At 36.3% G+C, this 22,067-nt stretch overlaps 1 protein-coding gene across 7 annotated transcripts in view; it reads right to left on the minus strand.

Annotated features, from left to right (window-relative positions):
* Positions 1-22,067, minus strand: part of KIFAP3 (kinesin associated protein 3) — a 182,677-nt gene that overhangs the window by 32,584 nt on the left and 128,026 nt on the right. For 6 of the 7 annotated variants that reach the window (XM_032318303.1, XM_032318304.1, XM_032318306.1 and 3 more), the window contains 2 exons: positions 18,695-18,780; positions 4,891-5,080 (listed from right to left, as the gene is read on the minus strand). In XM_032318303.1, the coding sequence (XP_032174194.1) occupies positions 4,891-5,080; positions 18,695-18,780 (276 nt within the window). Of the gene's footprint in view, positions 1-4,524; positions 4,617-4,863; positions 5,081-18,694; positions 18,781-22,067 lie in introns of those variants that run through there. The other variant, XM_032318305.1, reaches the window with a different exon arrangement.

Consider the following 22,067-nt stretch of genomic DNA (forward strand, 5'->3'; position numbering starts at 1 on the left):
GGAAATACAGAGAACTACAAACTAGAAGCTCATCAAATAGAGATCAAACTAAAAATGTCTAAGTTTAAAGATTCAGCCAGCAATTTTATAAACTTTTATACTTATATTAATTTTTAATAATCTGAGAGCACAGCAATTCATTCAGTAAATTATAGCTTCTACTGTGTCCTTTATAATGTCTTGACAAAATTTAGGCAGCTCTGCTGTATGGGCAATCTTTCTTTACTAGAATGAGAAATAAAGGTGAAAGAATGAGGCATAAAAGTGAAATTCCATCTTAGATAAAATCCTCAACTCAAACACCTCGACTTCTTTGGAATTACCTATTTGTTTCTTAGCATTCTGCATCCAAAATTAATTCTTTTATAGAAGTAATACAAAGGAATCATATATTCCTGATTACAAAATCCAGCTAAACCTAAGAATGTTCTTCCAAAGCTCCTACTCTAACCTTGATAGCGACAAGGAACCAAAGAATTTCATGGAACATTTAAACTACCAGAGAACAAACAGAAGACAGAGATGATACACACCAGAGCCCTTTGTAAGCTGCACAGCTTTATAAACTTTTTGGTTACTCAATTATATGAAGCCTCTTAGACCACAGCTACACAACACACCTTTTTGAGGTACTCCCAGTAATGATGATAAATAGGACTATGAGTAAAATGGGGTCTGTACTGGGGCAAGAAGGAAATCAAAGCAAATTTATTGGGAGCACAGGTAATTTATCAACTTTCTGATTTTTATTTTTTTTATTTTATTTTTTATAAACATATAATATATTTTTATCCCCATGGGTACAGGTCTGTGAATCGCCAGGTTTATACATTTCACAGCACTCACCAAAGCACATACCCTCCCCAGTGTCCATAACCCTACCCCCCTCTCCCAAGCCCCCACCCCCAGCAACCCTCAGTTTTCAACCTTCTGATTTTTGCAACCCAGTAAAAAACTGGCTTATAGAGATTGTGAATAAGGTAAAATAGGGGCGCCTGGGTGGCTCAGTGGGTTAAAGCCTCTGCCTTCGGCTCAGGTCATGATCCCAGGGTCCTGGGTTTGAGCCCTGCGTCGGGCTCTCTGCTCAGCGGGGAGCCTGCTTCCTCCTCTCTCTCTGCCTGCCTCTCTGCCTACTTGTGATCTGTCAAATGAATAAATAAAATCTTGGAAAAAAAAAGGTAAAATAACTCAGTATCTTCTTATATATATTGCTACTGAAATAATCTTTATTTCTTAAAGTCAAATAAAAACATAATATTGGGCTTTTTAGTGAATGAGTCAAAAGTGAAATTGTGACTGTCTGGGAGAAAACAGATATCAATAATGAAGAAACTGAGAAAAAGAAATTGCTAAAATAGAAAAATCAAAACTTACTGAGCTACACCTTATAAGACATATCACAGAAACATACAGGTAAACAAAAACTTTTTAAAAAAGATTTTATTTATTTATTTGACAGAGAGAGATCACAAGTAGGCAGAGAGGCAGGCAGAGAGAGGGGGGAAGCAGGCTCCCTGCTGAGCAGAGAGCCCAATGCGGGGCTCGATTCCAGGACCTTGGGATCATGACCTGAGCCGAAGGCAGAGGCTTAACCCACTGAGCCACTCAGCCGCCCTGAAAACTGTGGTTTTACAATAATCCTGAGACAGAAACAAACATTGTAAGCTTCATATTCCAGAAATATATTCACATATTAAATGCTAAGAATAAGATTCAGCAAGTTGATGAAAAAACAACAAAAAAGTCATTTAGAAATATGTAGTGGTAAGACAGCTTTATAAATTATACTTCCTCTGTGGGTAAACGTGTTAAAGCAAATAGCATCATTTTTATGACGGAATAGCAAATTACTCAGTGACTACATTCACAATAATTTTAGACTCTAAGGAAAAAAATACCATAACTAAAGGAGATTGTAGATTCCTATTTTCTTGTGACAACACTAAGATGCTTTTTAAGGGGGCGCCTGGGTGGCTCAGTGGGCTAAGCCTCTGCCTTCAGCTCAGGTCATGATCTCAGTGTCCTGGGATCGAGCCCCACATGGGGCTCTCTGCTTGGCAAGGAGCCTGCTTCCCTCTTTCTCTGCCTGACTCTCTGCCTACTTGTGATCTCTCTCTCTCTCTCAAATCAATAAATAAAATCTTAAAAAAAAACGAATAAAAAGAGAGAAACACGTATTTTCACATATTTAACAGTTTGAAAATATAGAGGGCAGTACTGATGAGTAGGCAGCAACAAATGCTATTTCATTTTAACATAAAAGATAAGACCCAGGGGATCACAGGCCACTTAACTTCACCTCTGTGGCTGAAAAGCTACTATGGCTGCTTTCATCAGAGGCAGCCTATAGTTTCATGCATACCGGGGACTTGAATAAGATGGCTCAAGTGTTCAAACAAATCTGCAGTTTTACAAATTTCTTTGATGTTTCTGAAGATGCAACTGCACACAGTGAAAGACAAGAGGCTGCTGTTATCTAGGTTTCATGATATGCATCAAGAGGTACCACAGATTCATTTAGTTGAACTATTCATGGAACACGAACTAGGGAAAATAACGAATAAACTAAAATAATATAGATGGCTTGATATGAGACCTTTATCTTTATTAAACTCATTGCAATGTAACCTCCACTGTTAAATGTCTACCATATCATCAGTCTACAGAGATTAAAAAAAAAAGAAGGATATCTAATGATTATATTCTACTCCTCAAAGGCTTGAATTTATTTATTTTCCCATCAGCTGTGGTTGCTTCTAAATTTTGATATATAAAAATATATATAATTCAGATCTCTCACAAAAGCACAAGTTGTACATTTTAATTATAAAATATCTCAGAAAAATATTTATGATTTTCACTTTAAGAGGTTAACCTATGTAAATTAATTTTGGGAATGTGGTATAAATTTTTAGAAATTTGTTCTGAAGTTCTAATCATATTAAAACAACAAAGTTGAACACTGAGGTGGTTAAAAGTTTTATTCAATTTTGGAAACTAGTAATTGATTCACACTGAAAAGTAGCCATCAATCTTCAAAGCAAGAAACCTGATTCCACAGAATTCTGATTCTGGTTGAAAAAAAAATTCATATCATATATATTTTACATCATTTTACTTCATGAATATCTGAATATGTAAGGAACAGCTGCTTGCCATTACTGAACTAAGGCATTCTGGTTGGCTGAAATTAATGATCTACTCCATCTGGTTTGAAACACAAGGCAGTATTTCATAACTACTGTAAAGTTCAGTTTGGAAGAAATTAATTTAATTTTTAAAGTAAAGTATCAATTTTCCAAGATTCTAGAATCTATACCAAGTATAAAAATAATACAGTATTTATGGGCAATTTGCACAAAACAAAATTATGAAAATAAAGTGTGATGAATACATAGCAGGGGGAAAAAGCCATTAATTGAGACATAATATTTTAATGTTTTTCATATCCAACCTGCTACAGATCTGAATTAAAAATCCTTTCCCTGGGGCGCCTGGGTGGCTCAGTCATTAAGTGTCTGCCTTTGGCTCAGGTCATGATCCCATGGTCCTGGGATCAAGCCCTCTGCTTGTGTTCCCTCTCTAGCTGTGTTCCTCTCTGTCACTAAATAAATAAAATCTTAAAAAAAGAAAAAGAAAAAGAAATTGTTTTCTTCCTCACAACTAAATGAGTTCAATGAAGTAATATTAGTATTGGCAACAGTGCAACACTTTGACAGCCAGAATATGCAGAAACTTACCAAATCTTTGTGTCAAGCTCATCCTTGGAAAAGGCAGTATGACAGAATCAACAGTTATAAGTATATGATTTATATAAAAATTAAGTTTTACCCTAAAAACACTAGCAGAGTTAGAAGGAAAAAGGTTTAAGTGTCTAAATCTTCCCAACCAAGTAGAGTTAACTAGTTCAAAATGAAAGCAAAACCATGGTAAAATGAAATACATTGGAAAACAAAACATAAATTAGTTAAGTTTACATTTTTTTAAAAGATTATTTTTATTTATTTGACAGACAGAGATCACAAGTAGGCAGACAGGCAGGCGGGGTTGTGGGGGGAAGCAGGTTCCCCGCTGAGCAGAGAGCCCAATGCAGGGCTCGATCCCAGGGCTCTGAGATCATGACCTGAGCCGAAGGCAGAGGCTTTAACCCACTGAGCCACCCAGGCACCCCTAAGTTATACATTTAAATAAATCCCAAATAGAGTAAAAATGAAAACCCTGAGAATGTCATTTTAAGTTATACAGTCTAGAAAGTAATAAACTGGCTTTGGGGGTGGGTGAGCCAGGTGGTGGGTATTAAGGAGGGCACGTATTGCATGGAGCACTGGGTGTGGCGCATAAACAATGAATCTTGGAACACTGAAAAAAAAGTAAAAAAAAAAGAAAAAAAGTAATAAACTCAGAGTAATGTTCCTGGGTACAACATTTTTTTATGGAGATCACATCAAAGACTAAGTTGGAAAAAAAGGTGAGTTAACAGGTTTGCATGGTGTGTATGGATGGTACTTTTAAAATTATTTGCAGAACTCCACTTAAATACTACAAGAAGTGCTTCCAAAGCTTGGGAACGAGCAAGGCTGGTCGACCAAAATCCCTATTTATGGCACACAAGCTATTTTTTTTTTTTTTTATTTTTTTTTTTTTTTTTATTTTTTTTTTTTTAAAGATTTTATTTATTTATTTGACAGAGAGAGATCACAAGTAGGCAGAGACGCAGGCAGAGAGAGAGAGAGGAGGAAGCAGGCTCCCTGCTGAGCAGAGAGCCCGATGCGGGACTCGATCCCAGGACCCTGAGATCATGACCTGAGCCGAAGGCAGCGGCTTAACCCACTGAGCCACCCAGGCGCCCGGCACACAAGCTATTTAATTTTGCTTTGGTCATCACCTTACCTGAGTTGTAGAAGAGGTCAGGTCTTTCAAGAATGTCCCCTTCATGGATGTACGGCTCAATGCGATCATCTCCGTACAAGTACTGCTCACTCTCATCCAGCTGGCGGCTCTCTACCATCTCCAGCCACTGGGAGTTATGCCAGCGAAACTTTTCACTCTGAATTTTCTTAGCCCATTCTTCATCATATTCCTATTGAAAACAAATAGGTATATTATGTAAGCTCATAAAGGAACTACCTTGGCTCTCAGATATTAGTACTAATTTAGAGGCTCTTTGTTTGGGTCAAAGGGAACATTAAAATACCTGTCAGAATTAATTTATACAATAATCAATAAAACCAATTAACTACATATATTAAAGACATCTGTTTGAATTACTAATTGCTAATGGCAAAATCTAAAAGTTTAAACTTCACAAATTCTCTACTACTAGAATTTAGGTGTGCAATCAGACTTTGGCTCTCAAAGAAATCTGTGGCTATAATCACTGGTGGCAGTAATGATAGGTGCTTAAGCACTAAAATGACGTCTTTCACTACATCTTCTCTGAGATAAACACTTTTCAGTAGGAAAGAAAGGTATGTCTCCTAACTACTGAAATGGTTTACCAGGGAAAACAAAGAGAATTTAATTTTATATTAAATTAAATTCTAAGCAAATAGATTAAGGACAAACGAACATTATCTTCTTTTTAAAAAAGATTTAATTTATTTATTTGACAGAGATCACAAGTAGGCAGAGAGGCAGGTGGGGGTGGGGGGGCGGGGAAGCAGGCTCCCTGCAGAGCAGAGAGCCCGATGTGGGGCCCGATCCCAGGACCCTGAGACCATGACCCGAGCTTAAGGCAGAGGCTTAACCCACTGAGCCACCCAGGCGCCCAAAAAACATTATCTTACTTAGTCATAATTACTTCTTTAAATGTCTATTCCCTCCTCCAGTGATGAACTCCTGAGGAGCAACTTTTGACTGTGACTGCTTTACTGCTATCTCTCTCATACCTGTTCACACAGAATGCCCTTGGTGAACGTTTCTGAAGGACTTTTCAGCAAGTTACTGTTTGCTACAGCTGAACCGATCTAGCTCTTGACTTCTGCCACAGATTGTGGCTACTTCTGACTAGTATAGCCACTGAACAATTAATGGACAGTACCACTGATGTCATAGATTAAAAAAAAAAAAGATTTCAAGGTACTTCTTGTCACTCTAACTCTAGGGTCTTAGTTTTAAATTCCTCTGTCATATCTGTACCGTTTTTGTTTATAGTCATCTAAAAAGGTGCCAGGCAGGGGGCACCTGGGTGGCTCAGTGGGTTAAGCCGCTGCCTTCGGCTCAGGTCATGATCTCAGGGTCCTTTGGATCGAGTCCCGCGTCGGGCTCTCTGCTCAACAGGGGGCCTGCTTCACTTCCTCTCTATCTGCCTGCTTCTCTGCCTACGTGTGATCTCTGTCTGTCAAATAAATAAATAAAATCTTAAAAAAAAAAAAAAAGGTGCCAGGCAGTACTACTATCTTCCCATAGTCAACATGAATATGATAATTAACAGGTGGACCAAAGATACATTTTAAATACCGAGCAATTTTCATCCAAAGCTGAGGCTCAGAGTAAAAAAATATCACCAGAGTAGGAATTTCTGGGGTGTAAGAATAAGTCTAAAATTTTATTAGAATGTAACTATTATTATCTTGTTCAAATTTTACTTGTTAAATTTGGTTAAGTTGCACATTATCGATAAATCTCAGTATTAGCTGTCAGACTGTGTGTTCTAACCTGTACAACTTTGAAACTATAATAGATGTCCCTTTTTAACTGAGGGAGAAGTAGAAAACTTTTTTGGCTATGATACTACTGACGGCAGTTTTCCAACAAATTATTAAGCTTTCCTTTTTTAACAGTTAAATATTAACATTCCTATTAAGCTCTCTATTTCCTGATATATTATTTAAATTTAATTGTATAAAAGATCAGTTATAAACATTATTACATTTTACTTTAAAAATAATAAACATTTACTAATCCATAATTTCAATATTTAAATCTCTGGATTTTTTTTTTAAGATTGATTTTATTTATTATTTTTTTAAAAGATTTTATTTATTTATTTGACAGAGAGAGATCACAAGTAGGCAGAGAGGCAGGCAGAGAGAGAGAGAGGAGGAAGCAGGCTCTCCGCGGAGCAGACAGTCCAATGCGGGGCTCTATCCCAGGACCCTGGGATCATGACCTGAGCCGAAGGCAGAGGCTTTAACCCACTGAGCCACCCAGGTGCCCCTAAGATTGATTTTAGAGAAAGAAAGTGTGCATGCATGCTTGCGAGAGTGGGGAAGGGGAAGAGGGAAAGAATTTTCAAGCAGACTCCGTGCTCAGGACTTGGAGTCCAAGGTGGGGCTAGACCTCAGGACCAGGAGATCACCACATGAGCTGAAACCAAGAGTCAGACACTTAACTGACTGAGGCACTCTGGTGCCCCAAAGGAATTTTTTTTTTACTCCAAGTTATAGCTACAGTTTTAATCTATATTTGAAATTGACAATTTAGATATAAACAATAAATGCTAAATCCAAATCCCATCTTGTTGGTACGCTTACAATGAACAGATATAATGATAATTAATACAATCATCCATTTACTGATTACACATAAGTTGTTCTGATAAAATGAGATAATACATATAAAGCATTTAGAAAACCTATATTGAAAACACTTAATGTTAGCCATTACTATTAATTAATCGAAGTGACGGCTTCCTGAATAATTACTATAATTATTATCATGTTATAAATGAGAAAACAAGGCCCAGGACACTGAATTAACTTAAGTGCACACAGCTAACGTGGCTATTACAGCATTGTAAACCCTGGGTTAGTAATGTGGAAAAGGCAATTAAACAGAGGACAAATGAGTGTCAGGGTCACTGTGGAATGGATTCTTCTGTAATGAGAATATAATAAATGGACTCCAAGGTCAACTTTGAGCTCCAAGGTTCTACGAATGTGTTGAACTGCTGACCAAACAGTGATTTGAGCGGAAGTAGCTTCTGGTCTGGTAAGTTTATTTTGTAACACATGGTATTCTCGATCATGTTCTCTCTGACCTGGACGCACATGGGAGGGTGTAAGGGAAAGAGGCAGTGGGAAGAGCAACAGCACGGACATGTTACAAGTAGTTTCATTGGCTACAGATTTGCATGGTTCACTATGGGTTTCCAAGACTAAATGAAATACTAAGTGGTGCTAATTATGCAATATGAGCACTGTGATTAGTTTTAAAATAATTTTGCCCAAATGCTAAATTTAATTTTGAACCTCTTTAAAATTCATGCCTTTGCAAGTATACATTTTGGTTCTCTAAGTGGCACAGTTGTCTGTGTTAGCTGCAAAGTTGGCTGCACAAATATATTACTGTCATATTAGAAGCGGCTAGAAAATTTAAAAAGAACTGATCACATACACTGAGAGAAGAAAAGAATGAGCTTATTATCCATAAGATAAAAAAATTAATGCATAAACAAAAAGTAAATGGTATTTGGGACAAGAAATTCTCCATACTAACTGGCTTTTTTTTTTTTTAATTTTATTTATTTATTTGACAGAGAACACAAGCAGGCAGAGAGGCAGGCAGAGAGAGAGAGAGAGAGAAGCAGGCTCTGCACTGAGCAGAGAGCCCGATGCGGGGCTCGATCCCAGGACCCCAGGACCATGACCTGGGCCGAAGGCAGAGGCTTTAACCCGCTGAGCCACCCAGGCGCCCCACTAACTGGCTTTTTTCCTTAAAGATAAACTCGTTACAGGTCACTAAAATGTGCCTTATATTATGCCTAATTATACCCAGAAGATATCTTATAATACCAGAAATCCTATTAAATCCACATTAAATACTGTAACTAATTTAATAGGTATTGTTTCTTTTGTGAATACTGGCTTGTTTCACTTGGCGAGAGGTATGAAACAAACTTCTTATTTTGGTAGACAAATTTTAAATTTGATTATCTGAATGAAGAAGTATTCAAGAAAGATGATAGAAAAATACATGACTTGATTGCTTTATTATCATTTAGTTTTAAGCATATGGATTCCTAGTGTAAGATCAGGAGATAAAACCTAGTCAAGTGCTCAAAACACAGAAAAGATGGGTTCGCTATTCCATTGAGAGTAAAACTTGCTTTTATCTGTGAAATGTTTCAGAAATAGGTATAAGTTTAAAAGTAAACTGGGGTGCCTGGGTGGCTCAGTCAGTCAAGCATCTGACTCTTCCTTTCGGTGCAGGTCACAGTCCAGGGTTGTGAGATCAAGCCCCCGTGTCTGCCTCATGCTCAGCGCAGAATCTGCTGGGGATTCTCCCTCTTTCCCTCTCTTCTCCCCTTCCGGCCCCTCCCCTCCACGTGGTGTGTGCTCCAGTGTTCTCTCTCTTCTAATAAATCAATGAAAAATCAAGAGTATTAAAAAATCTTTAAATCACATATCCCTAAAATGTACTTAGCCTAGTAAGTAATGCTCTGCACAAAGAAAAAAAAATCATGCTTATTCTAGGCATCAGTAACTTACATGCGTCTCAGAAGATTTTACTATTCTAATAATAAAAGTACATGTAAAAATGTGTAAGAAGATGCTATTTTCTTCACAAATGCCCTTCAATCTTGAGCCTTCTTATCACCCTTCAAGCTTATGGCAATGTTCTTATTAATGAACCTACACATAGAAGGCTTAGTATTTAAAGAGAGACCATCTCTCCACAGCCTATCTAACCATCTGACAGAAGTCCAAACACACAAAGTGTGAGGATCCGTGGCTAAATTGTGGCATTAAAGCTTGATTTGTTAGTGTCTTGGGAAGCTGATTTTCCAAGGCAGGGAGTTAGCACAGATCTAGCACTAATGTAATTAGACTACTTTTAGCAATCTGAATTCCTTTTAAGTTTTTACCATTTTTTTGGATCAGTTTATGACTGAGTAAATTCATAGAACCAAGACACATCTTATCATTATAAGACCAAAAAGTATAGTAGCAATGATGCAGACTGTACTGTCCCTTTTAAAAAAATATTTTATTCTAAGTATTTTTGTACTATAAAACTATAGGTTTAATTTTCTATGACTAACATAATGATTAATGTGTGCATTATTGGTTACAGAATCACAATGAAAGCACTATGACCGCCTGCTTAGCTTGTCAGAAAACAACAGTTTTTCCTTCAGGAAATAGTAGACAAAATCTGTTATTCCATACCAAGCTGTGTAATCATCCAGGCTATAGAAAATTATTTTTTGCAAATGATCCAAAGATTACAGATCCCCACTACAGTGAATCCACTACAATGACAACAGGGAGTTTCATGGGAGGTAACCTTAAGATTTAATAAGTACCTATGGCTTTTTGTTATAGATCATAGCAAAGAAAATAAACCTTGACAAACCACTATCAAGGCCTTAAAGTCTCAAGTAGTTAGAACAAGACTGTTTGAAAATATTTATTAACTGTAAAACTATTTCATTATCAAAAGAAAGCTGAAAATTGTAGAAAAATAGCACATTGATTTTCAATGACTTCCTTAATTCCAAAAGTAATTGCTAACTTTAGGAAATATTTTAAAGATTTAAAACCTAAGTATGAAACATTATTAATATACTGTATTTGTGCCATAAAAGTTTGCTTTAGGTTGTGATAATACAGCTTCAAGTACTTGAATGTTTACCAAATAAAGCATTTTGGAATGAAGTATGTTATGAGGATTACAATATTGGTTTAAGTAATTAACTTCTCCTTTTCCTTTGTAGTAAACATTAGTGAAAATCAAATGAGATAGTACTGTTTTCATATGCAATGCTGGCTTTTCATCTTTATGTTTCTGAAACACTGATTTTTATGTCCCAGGTTCCTTGACTTTTTATTTAGTACTAAATTAATAGGCTAGGTAGGACAGTGGTCCCAAGGATTTTAGATTTTGGCAAAGTTTCAAAAACAAATTTTGGGGACTGATGTTAAATGTAAATCAACTGCCACCTACTATTATTGTCTTAGAAAAGAAAGACTATTTTAAGACTAAAAATGTGAGAGAGACAATCTCAAAATGAAGGTCTACTTTCCCCAAACAAGTCGTGTTAACCACCTTACTGCGCGTGACTCTTCCCCAGCCTTGCTCTCTCTGTGTGTCTCTCCCGTGACTTCCTCCCACCTGTCTTTTTTTCCCCCTTTCTCTCCGATTTTAGTAAAAACCAGTACAAATTTTATCATGCTCCAGGGACGAGCGCTGCGGAAGACCTGGCCTCAGCTCTCTTCTTCGTGTGTCCTCAGTGAGCGCAGTTTAGCAGCCTTGGCACAGGCAGTTTCTTAGTGTCTCAGAGTCTGAATTTACAGGTGTCAGTGATACTATGGTAAGGTGTACTTCAAAGAACACTGGATTAGGAGGTAGGAGGCCTGGGTTCTGTGTTTCGCTCTGATACTGACAGAAATGAGTGACCATTTCCACGTATTTTATTCCTTTTGGCCTTAGATTCTTCGTTTCTAAAATGAAACAGATCTAAGATTTGCTCAAGTTCTAACATTCTATAAATAAAAACCTCTGATTAATACCATTATTTCATAAAGCCACTGAGATACTTATCCCCCAAACTGAACGGGGATAAGTACAAACTGAAGAATCTTGGCAGTCTAAGGAGTTTATTTTAAAAAAGCAAATAGCAACTCTGGGAAACTGTGTGAGACCGATGACTCACAGACCTGTCCCCCTGAAACAAATAATGCATTCTATGTTAATAAAAAATACTCACAAAAAATTAAATATCAACTCTAAAAGAATATCCAGTATCAAAAATTTAATAAATTCAACATATAGCAATTAAAATCTATTCTCTCTAACCCCAATCCCCCAAATCTCTCCTCTCTTAAACACCCCTTAGCCCCACTGTCAGGAAATAACTGGGAATTCAGGGATGTCATAGCTCAACCACAGCCAAGATAAGTCATAAAAGTTTATTAAGCCATTGTGGAAATACTCCGGGAATATAGTTACTTTTTACTTCATTTTTGAAATGCTTCTTTTTACAACAAGGGTACCCTGATGTCCTTGCTTTGAGACTTGAGTTTGTCTTGTATTTGAAGGTACACATGCTTTGTTTTTTATTTTCTCTTCTCAGCTCCTGCCATGATCTTAAGCTCTCAGTTTCTATAAAAACTAAAGTGTCATTAAAGACTTATGGTTTGGTTTTAAATGGAATGTGCCATCCTTTTTGAAGTCCTACATCCCTTTGTTTACTACTTAACCACAGAAACATCATGAAGCCTTAACCAGCCTATTATCAGAGCCTGTTCACTATCAGGAAAACTCTTTGTAACTGGCTTCCGTCACACCTTGTATCTGATTAACACACTATAGGATAACATAGAGCTACACAGATCTGCTTTGTGTTCTAACATACCTGATGGAAAGCAGATTTTCCTTTCTCCTTTAATGTGACAGCCCCCTAATTGAGAATGTAATATGGTTTATTTAATACACTTCTTCATACTAAATTAAAGCAGATCTAGAGTAATTTAGTTGCTCATTAAGGTTAAGGTAATAACTGCTAAGAAGATGCCTTTTTATAGCTTAGAAAACACTTATCCCAATGATATGTACAGGATGATTAAATACAGATATACACATAATTAAACATACATACATAACAGAGTTGTTGACTTTAATGCACATACTGCCTATTTCTCAACAGTACTATCCCAAGTTTTGTCCTGTAGTGTTGATTATGACATTTTCTAACCAGACCTCAAATATAATTAATTATCTCTTCAACCACTGTTTAAAGCACTGAGGAGGCTCATCTGTGAAATATCATTTCAAATATCACGTTCAGTAAGGGACACAGAGTTAAAGAAAGATATCAAATCACAGGGACCTGTGGCCGGAAAGACAAGAGACATCACCCCTTCACCAGAAAATCTAGGTACGCCCCTTTCCCCATAAATACCTCATAGACACGATGGGCCATTAGTACAGAACATCCGTCGCTGGGGCCAAAGAGCAGTGTTGCTCCTGGAAAGCAAGCCCATGTCTAGATGACAGTCTGCTGGTGTTTTCTAGAGCACAGAATGTAAACTTGACATTCTGGGGACTTTGTGTTGTTGAGTTTTGTATTCCTAGTATCTTAGTGTCTTAACACAGTATGTCCTTAATAAAATAAATTAAATGTTTTACAACCCAGTAATGTCAGGGGAGGAATTTGTTTACCAACTGGGGAAGAATTTATGAGGTTGTCAAATACTTCATGCGAAGCTGAGGAAGTACTGAAGGATAAAAATCGAATTGGGTTTTTAGAAACTATCTATGATTAGAGGATTCCGTTCTTCCCTTCAGGATTCCCAAGGCTTGGAGGAGAAAAGACAATGATCAACTACCATATGTCCTCTCTCCTTGTCTCCCCACTGCTCTCCGAATCTACTCTAGTCCCTGCCTCCCAGAGCTACAGGTGAGGCCTAGTCAGACAGGTGACAACTTGCTGATGAGCCCATAGAGACCGCATCACCAAACAGATAGTCCTCCAGGGTACAAAGAGTACTACCACCACGAATCTGTTTCAAGTCACCAATTGGAGGGCTTGGGCCCAAACACACTAAGCAAATCATCACTAATGTAGCATTTCCATAATGTAACTACATTACATAAGTTCTTTACTGCACAAGGCATATTTCCTTAAGGCTTGCAAGGTATCTCAATGTTTCTTATTATTCCACCCTGTCTTAAATAAAAAAGTTTGCTTTCTTAAATTGCCTCAAGTTACAAATACTCGCATTAGCTCCTTCTTAAAAATTTTTAATTATTATAGTACATAGTCATGCTGAGAATATTAGGATATCAAAGTCCAGAGGTAAAAAGAATCTTAAGAGATCATCCACTCCCATTCTAGGCAGGTTTCTAACTATTTAAGAAAGTTGGTTATTCAGTTATTACTAATGCTGACTGGACAGAGGCTTTACATTCTCCCTTGACAGCTTATTTCTAGTGTTTCATCATCTTTGCTGTGTCTAATCAAAGTTTCTCCTGTTTTGAATTAAGTCAATTTCCTCTTGTTTTACTCTTGAAAAAGATTTGGGACAAGAAAATAGCACCCTGAGTCATGATCAGTAGTAGAGTCTGAGCTCAAAGAACCGACTGGCAGCTATGTCCTGTCCCAAGTGAACCTGAGAAGCAGTCATTTTACTGACGCATTAAAATGGCCCACTCCTCAAATTTCTCCCAAACAAGGAGGCTTAGCAAGGTAGCAGTATAACTCTGCCCTGAGGTTAGTGGATAAATGGAGTCCAAATTAAAATAAGTCACCGCAGATTCAGAACGTGGGTAATTTAACAGATGAGGCGCTTCTACACTAGAAAAGGCAGATTCCTGTTTACCACACTGTCCGAATCAAGGCCTTTCAGTTAATTACCCTATTTAGAACTGCTCTGACACGGAGTTTAAAATGCCAAATTCAGCCGTTTTGCAGAATAATCTTAAACTGTAAATAATCATATGTCTGGCCAAAATAATACTCCAAATAATGTTCCAGAGTTAAAACCCAAACAGTGAACAGATTATCTTCCTACACCATTTAAAAATTTAAATGAAAATAATGTAGATAATTAACTGTACCAAGGAAAGAAAATGTTGGTCCAGAGAGGTAATCCACATATAAACTTCTCAACAAGGCCTGAGTTTTGGCCTAGTTCGAACAAAACTGAGGCTGACCATCATATAGGATATGCTACATATTTTCCCAACTAACAGTAACTCTCTAATCCCCAGAAATGTCACTGTCAACGGAATCTTCAAAAAGCTATACACTGTCTGAGATTCACTCAGCTGGTGAAAGAACTAGAATCAGTTGTATTCTAGATGCAATACTCTGTTAGACCAAATTGCCATGTTATAGAGGCCAAAAGTTGAATGTAAAATCAGAAACCCTACTCAGCTGCGAAGGGGGTAAAAAGTTTTGGGAAGAAGCTGCTCCCAGTGGTGCAGTTCCTTACTATCAAGCTAGAACTGAACCGGGGCCTTGACTCTCATGAGTGTATAAGAGCAGAAAGGTAAAGAAACATTCTTCCAGCAGAATGTGGGATGTTTTGAGCCCTTCCATCAGCTGTAGACCACTTCTGTCCATCTAAGCTGTGAATATGACCTAGTTGGGTAGCACAGCAGGACTTTTAAATCACATAATTCACACATGAGTATCTTTAAATATTGTATTTAATAAGTTTATTATTTCTAAATATCTTTTCAGACTAAACTTTTCCAATGTGTGAAATGAAACAATCTAAAATTACTTGGCATAATATCAAGTACTTACTTTGTTAAGTCTCATGTGAAGTCATAGATGGATTAGGTGAACCTTCAAAATAGCTTGTTTGAATTTTTTTATACAAAGTCAAGTGATCAGATACCATCTTAGGGAGCCATATGTAGCTGGCTGATATATCACCAGTTTCATTTTGCTGATTATTCTTTGAAGACCTTATCAACAAGGTTCTTTGTAAAAATAATTACCTAAATAATTTTCTTTGTTTACATTTTAACTCTGATCAGGATTTATAAATTCCTTTAAGGATGGTAAGATCAACAAAGTAAAATGAAGATTAAAAATCTTCATTGGATTTAGAAAAACAAAGGCCAGGGTGACTAGTGAGAACCGTATCAGTGCAATAATGGAAGCAGAACCCAGAATTGGTACAGATTGAAAGGATGAGGGGAAATGAAGAAATGAAGGAAGTAATATGTAGACTTTTTCAAAACATTTGACAGGGAGAGAGAGAGATAGAGACAGAGAGAGAACTAGGACAGCAGTACAGAAAAAATAGACACAGCGTGAGGAAAATTTCTGTTCAAGATGAGAGACTTTAGCCCAGAGTTTAAAAATAATTGGGAGGGACGCCTGGGTGGCTCAGTGGGTTAAGCCACTGTCTTCGGCTCAGGTCATGATCCCAGGGTCCTGGGACCAAGCCCCAGATCAGGCTCTCTGCTCAGCAGGGAGCCTGCTTCCTCCTCTCTCTCTGCCTGCCTCTCTGCCTGCTTGTGATCTCTCTCTGTCAAATAAATAAATAAAATCTTAAAAAAAAAATTGGGAGTAAAATTTTTCACCTTATATTCATATTTGATTCTAAATATTTTTATAAGAAGACTGAGTTGGCATTTTGGAACTTTCACTAATTTATATTCTAAACCAAACATGCCTAAAACATTATTGCTTTCGAACAAGAAGGTAATTTTATTTTTTTTAAGATTTTATTTATTTATTTGACAGACAGAGATCACAAGTAGGCAGAGAGGCAGGCAGAGAGAGAGAGGGGAGGAAGCAGGCTCCCCACTGAGCAGAGAGCCCGATGTGGGGCTCGATCCCAGGACCCTGAGACCATGACCTGAGCCAAAGTCAGAGGCTTTAACCCACTGAGCCACCCAGGTGCCCCAAACAAGAAGGTAGTTTTAAAAGTATACTAAAAGCTTATAAAAAATTAAAAAAAAATTTTTTTAAAAGTATGCTAAAAGCAATCCATAACAAACTGACATCTTTTCTCCTTTCCTCATTGCTTAAGGTAAGATAATCACAAACAGAACATTAAAAAGTTTTTTTATTCATACACTATATACTTCATATACAACACTGACTGAGTGATCTACAAGAAAACAGTATACAAGGGGCACCTGGCTGGCTCAGTTAGAGTCAGGTTAGTGTCTGATTCCCGATTCCAGCTCAGGTTGTGATCTCAGGGTCCTAGGACTGAGCTGTGGTTCGGGCTCCAAGCTCAGCAGGGAGTCTGCTTGGGATTCTCTCTCCCTCTCCTATTGACCCCCCGCCCCAATAAATAAATAAATATTTAAAAAAAAGAAAATACTATATGAGCCATGAAATTATTCTCTGGGAGTAATAAATATTCTCTATAAACCCTGTGACCAGGGGCCTACATGTCTGAAACATCTTACTGAAGCAAGAATTTAATATGCAAAATTTCCTTGGGATGCCTTCGTGGCTCAGTGGGTTAGCCTCTGCCCTCAGCTCCGGTCGTGATCCCTGGGTCCTGGGATGGAGCCCCGCACTGGGCTCCCTGCTCAGCAGGGATCCTGCTTATCCCTCTCTCTCTGCCTACTTGTGATCTCTGTCAAATAAATAAATAAAATCTTTGAAAAAAATATGTAAAATTTCCTTATTTTAATGAAGAAATCAAAGCTAAATGCCAACATACTCATTTAGATTTAAACCAGTAATGATAGGGGCACCTGCGTGGCTCAGCTGGTTGTATGTCCGACTCTTGATTTTGGCTCAGGTTACGGTCTCAGGATTGTGAGACTGAACCCTGCACTGGGCTCCATACTGGGCATGGAGCCTACTTAAGATCCTCTGTTTCTCTACCACTCTATCCCTCCCCCACCTCACACATGTGCTCTCTAAGGGGAAAAAAATGTATAAACCAGTAATGATTTGACTCAGTCAAATCCAAAAAGCAGATGATATCAAGTAAGATCTAGTTCTGTAATAAAATGCAAGAAATTGACAAGAAGTTACCTGATAGTGGTTGTCTGATTTCATAATGTAATCACTAGCACAAATGTCAACTTAAAGGATTTCTAATAAAGTTAACTGACTCTTTAAGATGTTATTCTGATTCTTTAAAAAGCTTAAGTTAAACTTTGAAAACTACTGAATAGGCTATATTCAAGAATTTTTTTACAGGGTGAGTCAAAATAAAAAGTATTAATCCAGTTCAAAGAAGGAAGCAAGCAAGTTGTGTGCAGCAATACATGCCATAAGTGAAAATACATTTAAAGTAATCTAGTGTATGGCACATCCCAGGTACAAGGCCCAAGTTTAGGCAGAAGACTCCGGTGGGCAGCATGAGCATGATTTCTGAAGAAATGTGTACATGGAGAGCATGTTTCTAAGTGCTGACTCAGATTACCCTTCTGATTATATTCCTTTGGTCATTCCTTTCAAAGGTACTGCAGAGGGTGCCTGGGCAGCTCAGTCGGTTAAATGTCTGCCTTCTGCTCACGTTATGATCTCAGGGTCTGGGGATTGAGCCATGGGTTGGGATCCTTGCTCAGTGGGGAATCTGCTTCTCCCTCTGCTGCTCCCCCTGCTTGTGCTCTCTTTCTCTTAAATAAATAAATACTGTAAAAAAAATAAAATTTTCTACAGTCATGAATAACATTATTTTTGTATGTTTCATCATTCTAAAACAACTTACAAAACAAGTATATGCATATAGACAAAAATCAAATCACTGAAATAATAACTGATTTATTAAAAAAGTTTAATGGCCAAATTGCAAAACTGACTGTGTTGAGTTTTGGTAGAAATTCTCATTAAACCCCTGCTCCTATGAAATAATTTCTCTGCAAAACAGATGTTTCTGAGATGACGTATAGACCAAATCTAAAACACTTAATATGTATAAAACACTTAAAAATTTGAAGGCTAAAGGTCTTAACTTTTTTTTTTTTAAGATTTTATTTGACAGACAGAGATCACAAGAAGGCAGAGAGGCAGGCAGAGAGACAGAGAGGAGGAAGCAGGTCCCCACTGAGCAGAGAGCCCAAAGTGGGTCTCGATCCCAGGACCCTGGGATCATGACCTGAGCTGAAGGCAGAGGCTTTAAACCACTGAGCCACCCAGGTGCCCAAGGTCTTAATGTTTTAAACATGAATTTAGTATCACTGAATTTTCAGAGATTTACCAAAATACAAGTTTGCATTTACATGAAATGCAAAGTTCTAAACAGATGTACAAAGTCTTCTTTTCTCCCAAATGAAGACTATTATCATACTTCGTATAAGAAGAAAAATTACTTACCGCTATAATATCTAATGTATTATCACAGACCTTTCGGATTTCATTATTTTTATCATGCATCAGATCTATGAGATATGCTGGAGCCTCTGAATAAAAGTGGTTAAAGATACAAACTCATTTGAGATTGAGGCTATTCAAGCATATTAGAAAATCCCACATTTCTCTAAATTCAAATGCTGCCATAAATCTAACTTCAAATTTTAAAATAGGATTAGTAAAAGATGACCAGAAACATTTAACATTTCATTTTCTTAAAGGACAGGGATAACAGAAATAAAAAAGAAAAAAAAAACACTAAATAAAAATGGGTAAGGAAAACAAAGCCAGTAAATCTGAGAAAGTACAAGGCCCAATTTTTGAAAACATGAAAATAACTGAAGAGGGAGCTCTAGAGCTGTATCACTATAAAGCTTTCTTGATCACGCTGGCCCACCAAAAGGTTTAGGAAAATTAATTTCACAAAAAAACTGCAGCAGAAAAGAATGAGTTATATCTTACATATGGTTATTATGAGAAAAATAAGGCATTTTAACATGAAAAATGAAAGCTATAACCCAATATTTCAAAAAGGAATAAAGGAATTTAAGAAAATAGAATATATGCAAAAGAACAATATAAATCAAAATTAGAAAACTCAAATAAAATAATTCAGAACTAAAAATAAAAGTAAAAATCATTTCAGATATATATGAGCTAAATTTATGATAATATATGAGTAAACAAAAACAACAGATAAAACTCCAAGAGAAATGGAAGGTAAAAAGGAAGAAAATTTGTAAAATTTAAAAATAAATAAAAAGAGAAAATATTAGAAGACAAGTATTAAAGATAGGCAAAGAAGATCCAACATAACAGAAATTCCAAAGGAGACAACAAAAGCAATAAAACAGAACTACTAACTAAAACCTATAATTCAGGAGAACTTTCCTGAAATTAGGGGGGAAAAAAGAGAACTACATACTGAAAGATCACATTTGAAACTTGGAAAAATCAAGCAAGGATGATGAATACCCAGTCAAATTCTAATAAAGCTACTTGGCTTTAAAAAAAAAAAATACACCCAACATTCCTCTGGTCTCACTGGCAAAAAATCAAAGTCATTTATACAGGAAAAAAAAGTAAATTGTCATCGGACTTTATGACAGATACCAATAATTAGCAGACTACAGACTTCACACAGGCATTAACTCAGGAAAAAAGACAGTGGAAAAATACCTTTCAATTGCTGAGGAAAAATAACTAGCGATCTAAAACTGCATATTGTGTTAAATTATTATTAAAGAAAAGATGCTAGTTATTTTCAGATAGAGATATATTTTATTATTCATAGATATTCACTTAGCACTTTAAGAGAATGTAATTATGAAAGAAAATCAACTCAGAGAAATAGACAAATGGAATTCAAGAAAAAACAGAAAACAAGGAAATAGGTCAACATATTATAAATCTTAAATAAGCACTGGTTTTTAAAAGACAATAACTAAAATAATCCATTTTCAAATGTTACAAAAATGAGGTGAAATAATTATACTAGATAGTAAATAATGTGGAAGATGGGACTGGAAACATTAGACTTAAAAGTGAAAGGATACAGGCCTCTAAAATTGGAGAGAATACATGTTAAAATTTGGGTTTAACTCCCAAAAGAAAAAAGATGGCATATATAAATAACAAATAAGTAGGGGAGAAGGAAAGAATAAAGAAAACTTAAATCAATTAGGAAACCTCAACGAATCTCAAAAAGGCAGTGAAGAAAAACTTATGATCTCTAATATTAGTTGGTCTTGGTTAAAATTGTATTTGAAACAGAAGCCACAGGTTTCTATCAAGAAAATTTAGCACATGTGTACAAGCAAATGACATTCTTTGTAGCACTTAAAATGCTGAAAAAATTTTTATCAAGTTTCACAGCAAGTAGCAAAGACAGAGGTTAGCCCACATCTTCTATCCATCAGTGCTACTTACTAATTTTCTTGGGGGACTAAAAGGATATATTTAAAATATAGAAAAAACGTATAGAATAATATATTCTCAGGGGGACTCTAAAAGGACCAAGTCAAAATTGGCTTATTTTCCCATTCTACAATTTTTGGGGTTTATGAAAATTAATTATTACAACAGCACTGTTTCTCAATTTCAGATTCTCAATTCCTATGATTGTGCTGAGATCTATTTTAAATATTTCAAACATCTTAACATAAATCATATGTTTATCTAATAGAAGTCTAAACCTGCCATCTCAAACACCAAGTTTCTTTCATTCTGTTTAAAATAAAATGATGTTGATCAAATTCTCTAAATTAAAAAATGGGAAAAAGAAATAGTTTACTGCCTAATAAATCTTTACTTAAAAATTTAAGTATATCAGTCATAGCAAAAATCACAATAAAAATGCTTGAAGTTACAGTGAAATATTTTAATAATAATTTCTAATTATGTGACAAAAGACCTATTTAAGTATCACTGACATCAATAAAAGGTTTTTGAACACCAAAACACTGGGCAAAAGCACTTTAGCAATCTTTATACAACCTTAAGGGATGGATGCAAGCATCAGATCGAAATAGCATTCCTAGTGCTTTTGTAAAAATTTTAAATCAGCAGATTTTTTAATGTCCCATTCCCTCCATTATCAACATACTATATTCTTCAGAATAACTATTTGAAAGTACTCACTTCAGATCCAGTGGCTTAACAAAAATCAAATTTGGGAGAAAATAAAGTTACACTGAGAAGAAAAATCAAATGGAAGTTGTCTTAAGATTGTGGCCTTTGATAATAAGGAACTGACAGTGCATCTTAAACAGACCAGGTTAGAGACGTTTCTTCAGTAAGTACCAGCACTTGGTACGTACTACAAATACTTCGTTCTTCAGTAGTCCTCAGAAAAACCCCTACGTGTTACATGTAAACAAAGGTGGTCTTTCAAAGAAGTTACCTAGGAAAGCTATGCCTTCTCTTTCATGTCTTCTAACATGTGTTTCAGAGATGCTCAACCCAAAAAAGCATATTAAAATTTCTGAGAAGACCCTGTAGCAAGAAAACCTTTTTAATTGTGTATATGCCCAACTCATTTATTGAAGAACCTTTTTTCCATTAAGCAACTATTAAAAAAAAAAAAAAGAAAGTTCCACAGAACACCCTTGGGGAAAGTGAATTTATTCCAATGATGTGAAGACTTACTGAAAAGAGTGTATTGGAACTTACTTTCCTGAGAGAGTCAGTTTATAAACCACATTTTAAAAAATATTACTTTGTGATAAAAGAAGATATCTCTAATGTAATTAAGGCAAAACAGTATTTCCATATTGATAGCCCATATCAAAATGAATATTTCTCAGTTAGACTTGTTACTCTTCAGACTTGCCTTCTG

Source organism: Mustela erminea, chromosome 17 (genome assembly GCF_009829155.1).
Source record: "Mustela erminea isolate mMusErm1 chromosome 17, mMusErm1.Pri, whole genome shotgun sequence".
Lineage (NCBI taxonomy): Eukaryota > Metazoa > Chordata > Mammalia > Carnivora > Mustelidae > Mustela > Mustela erminea.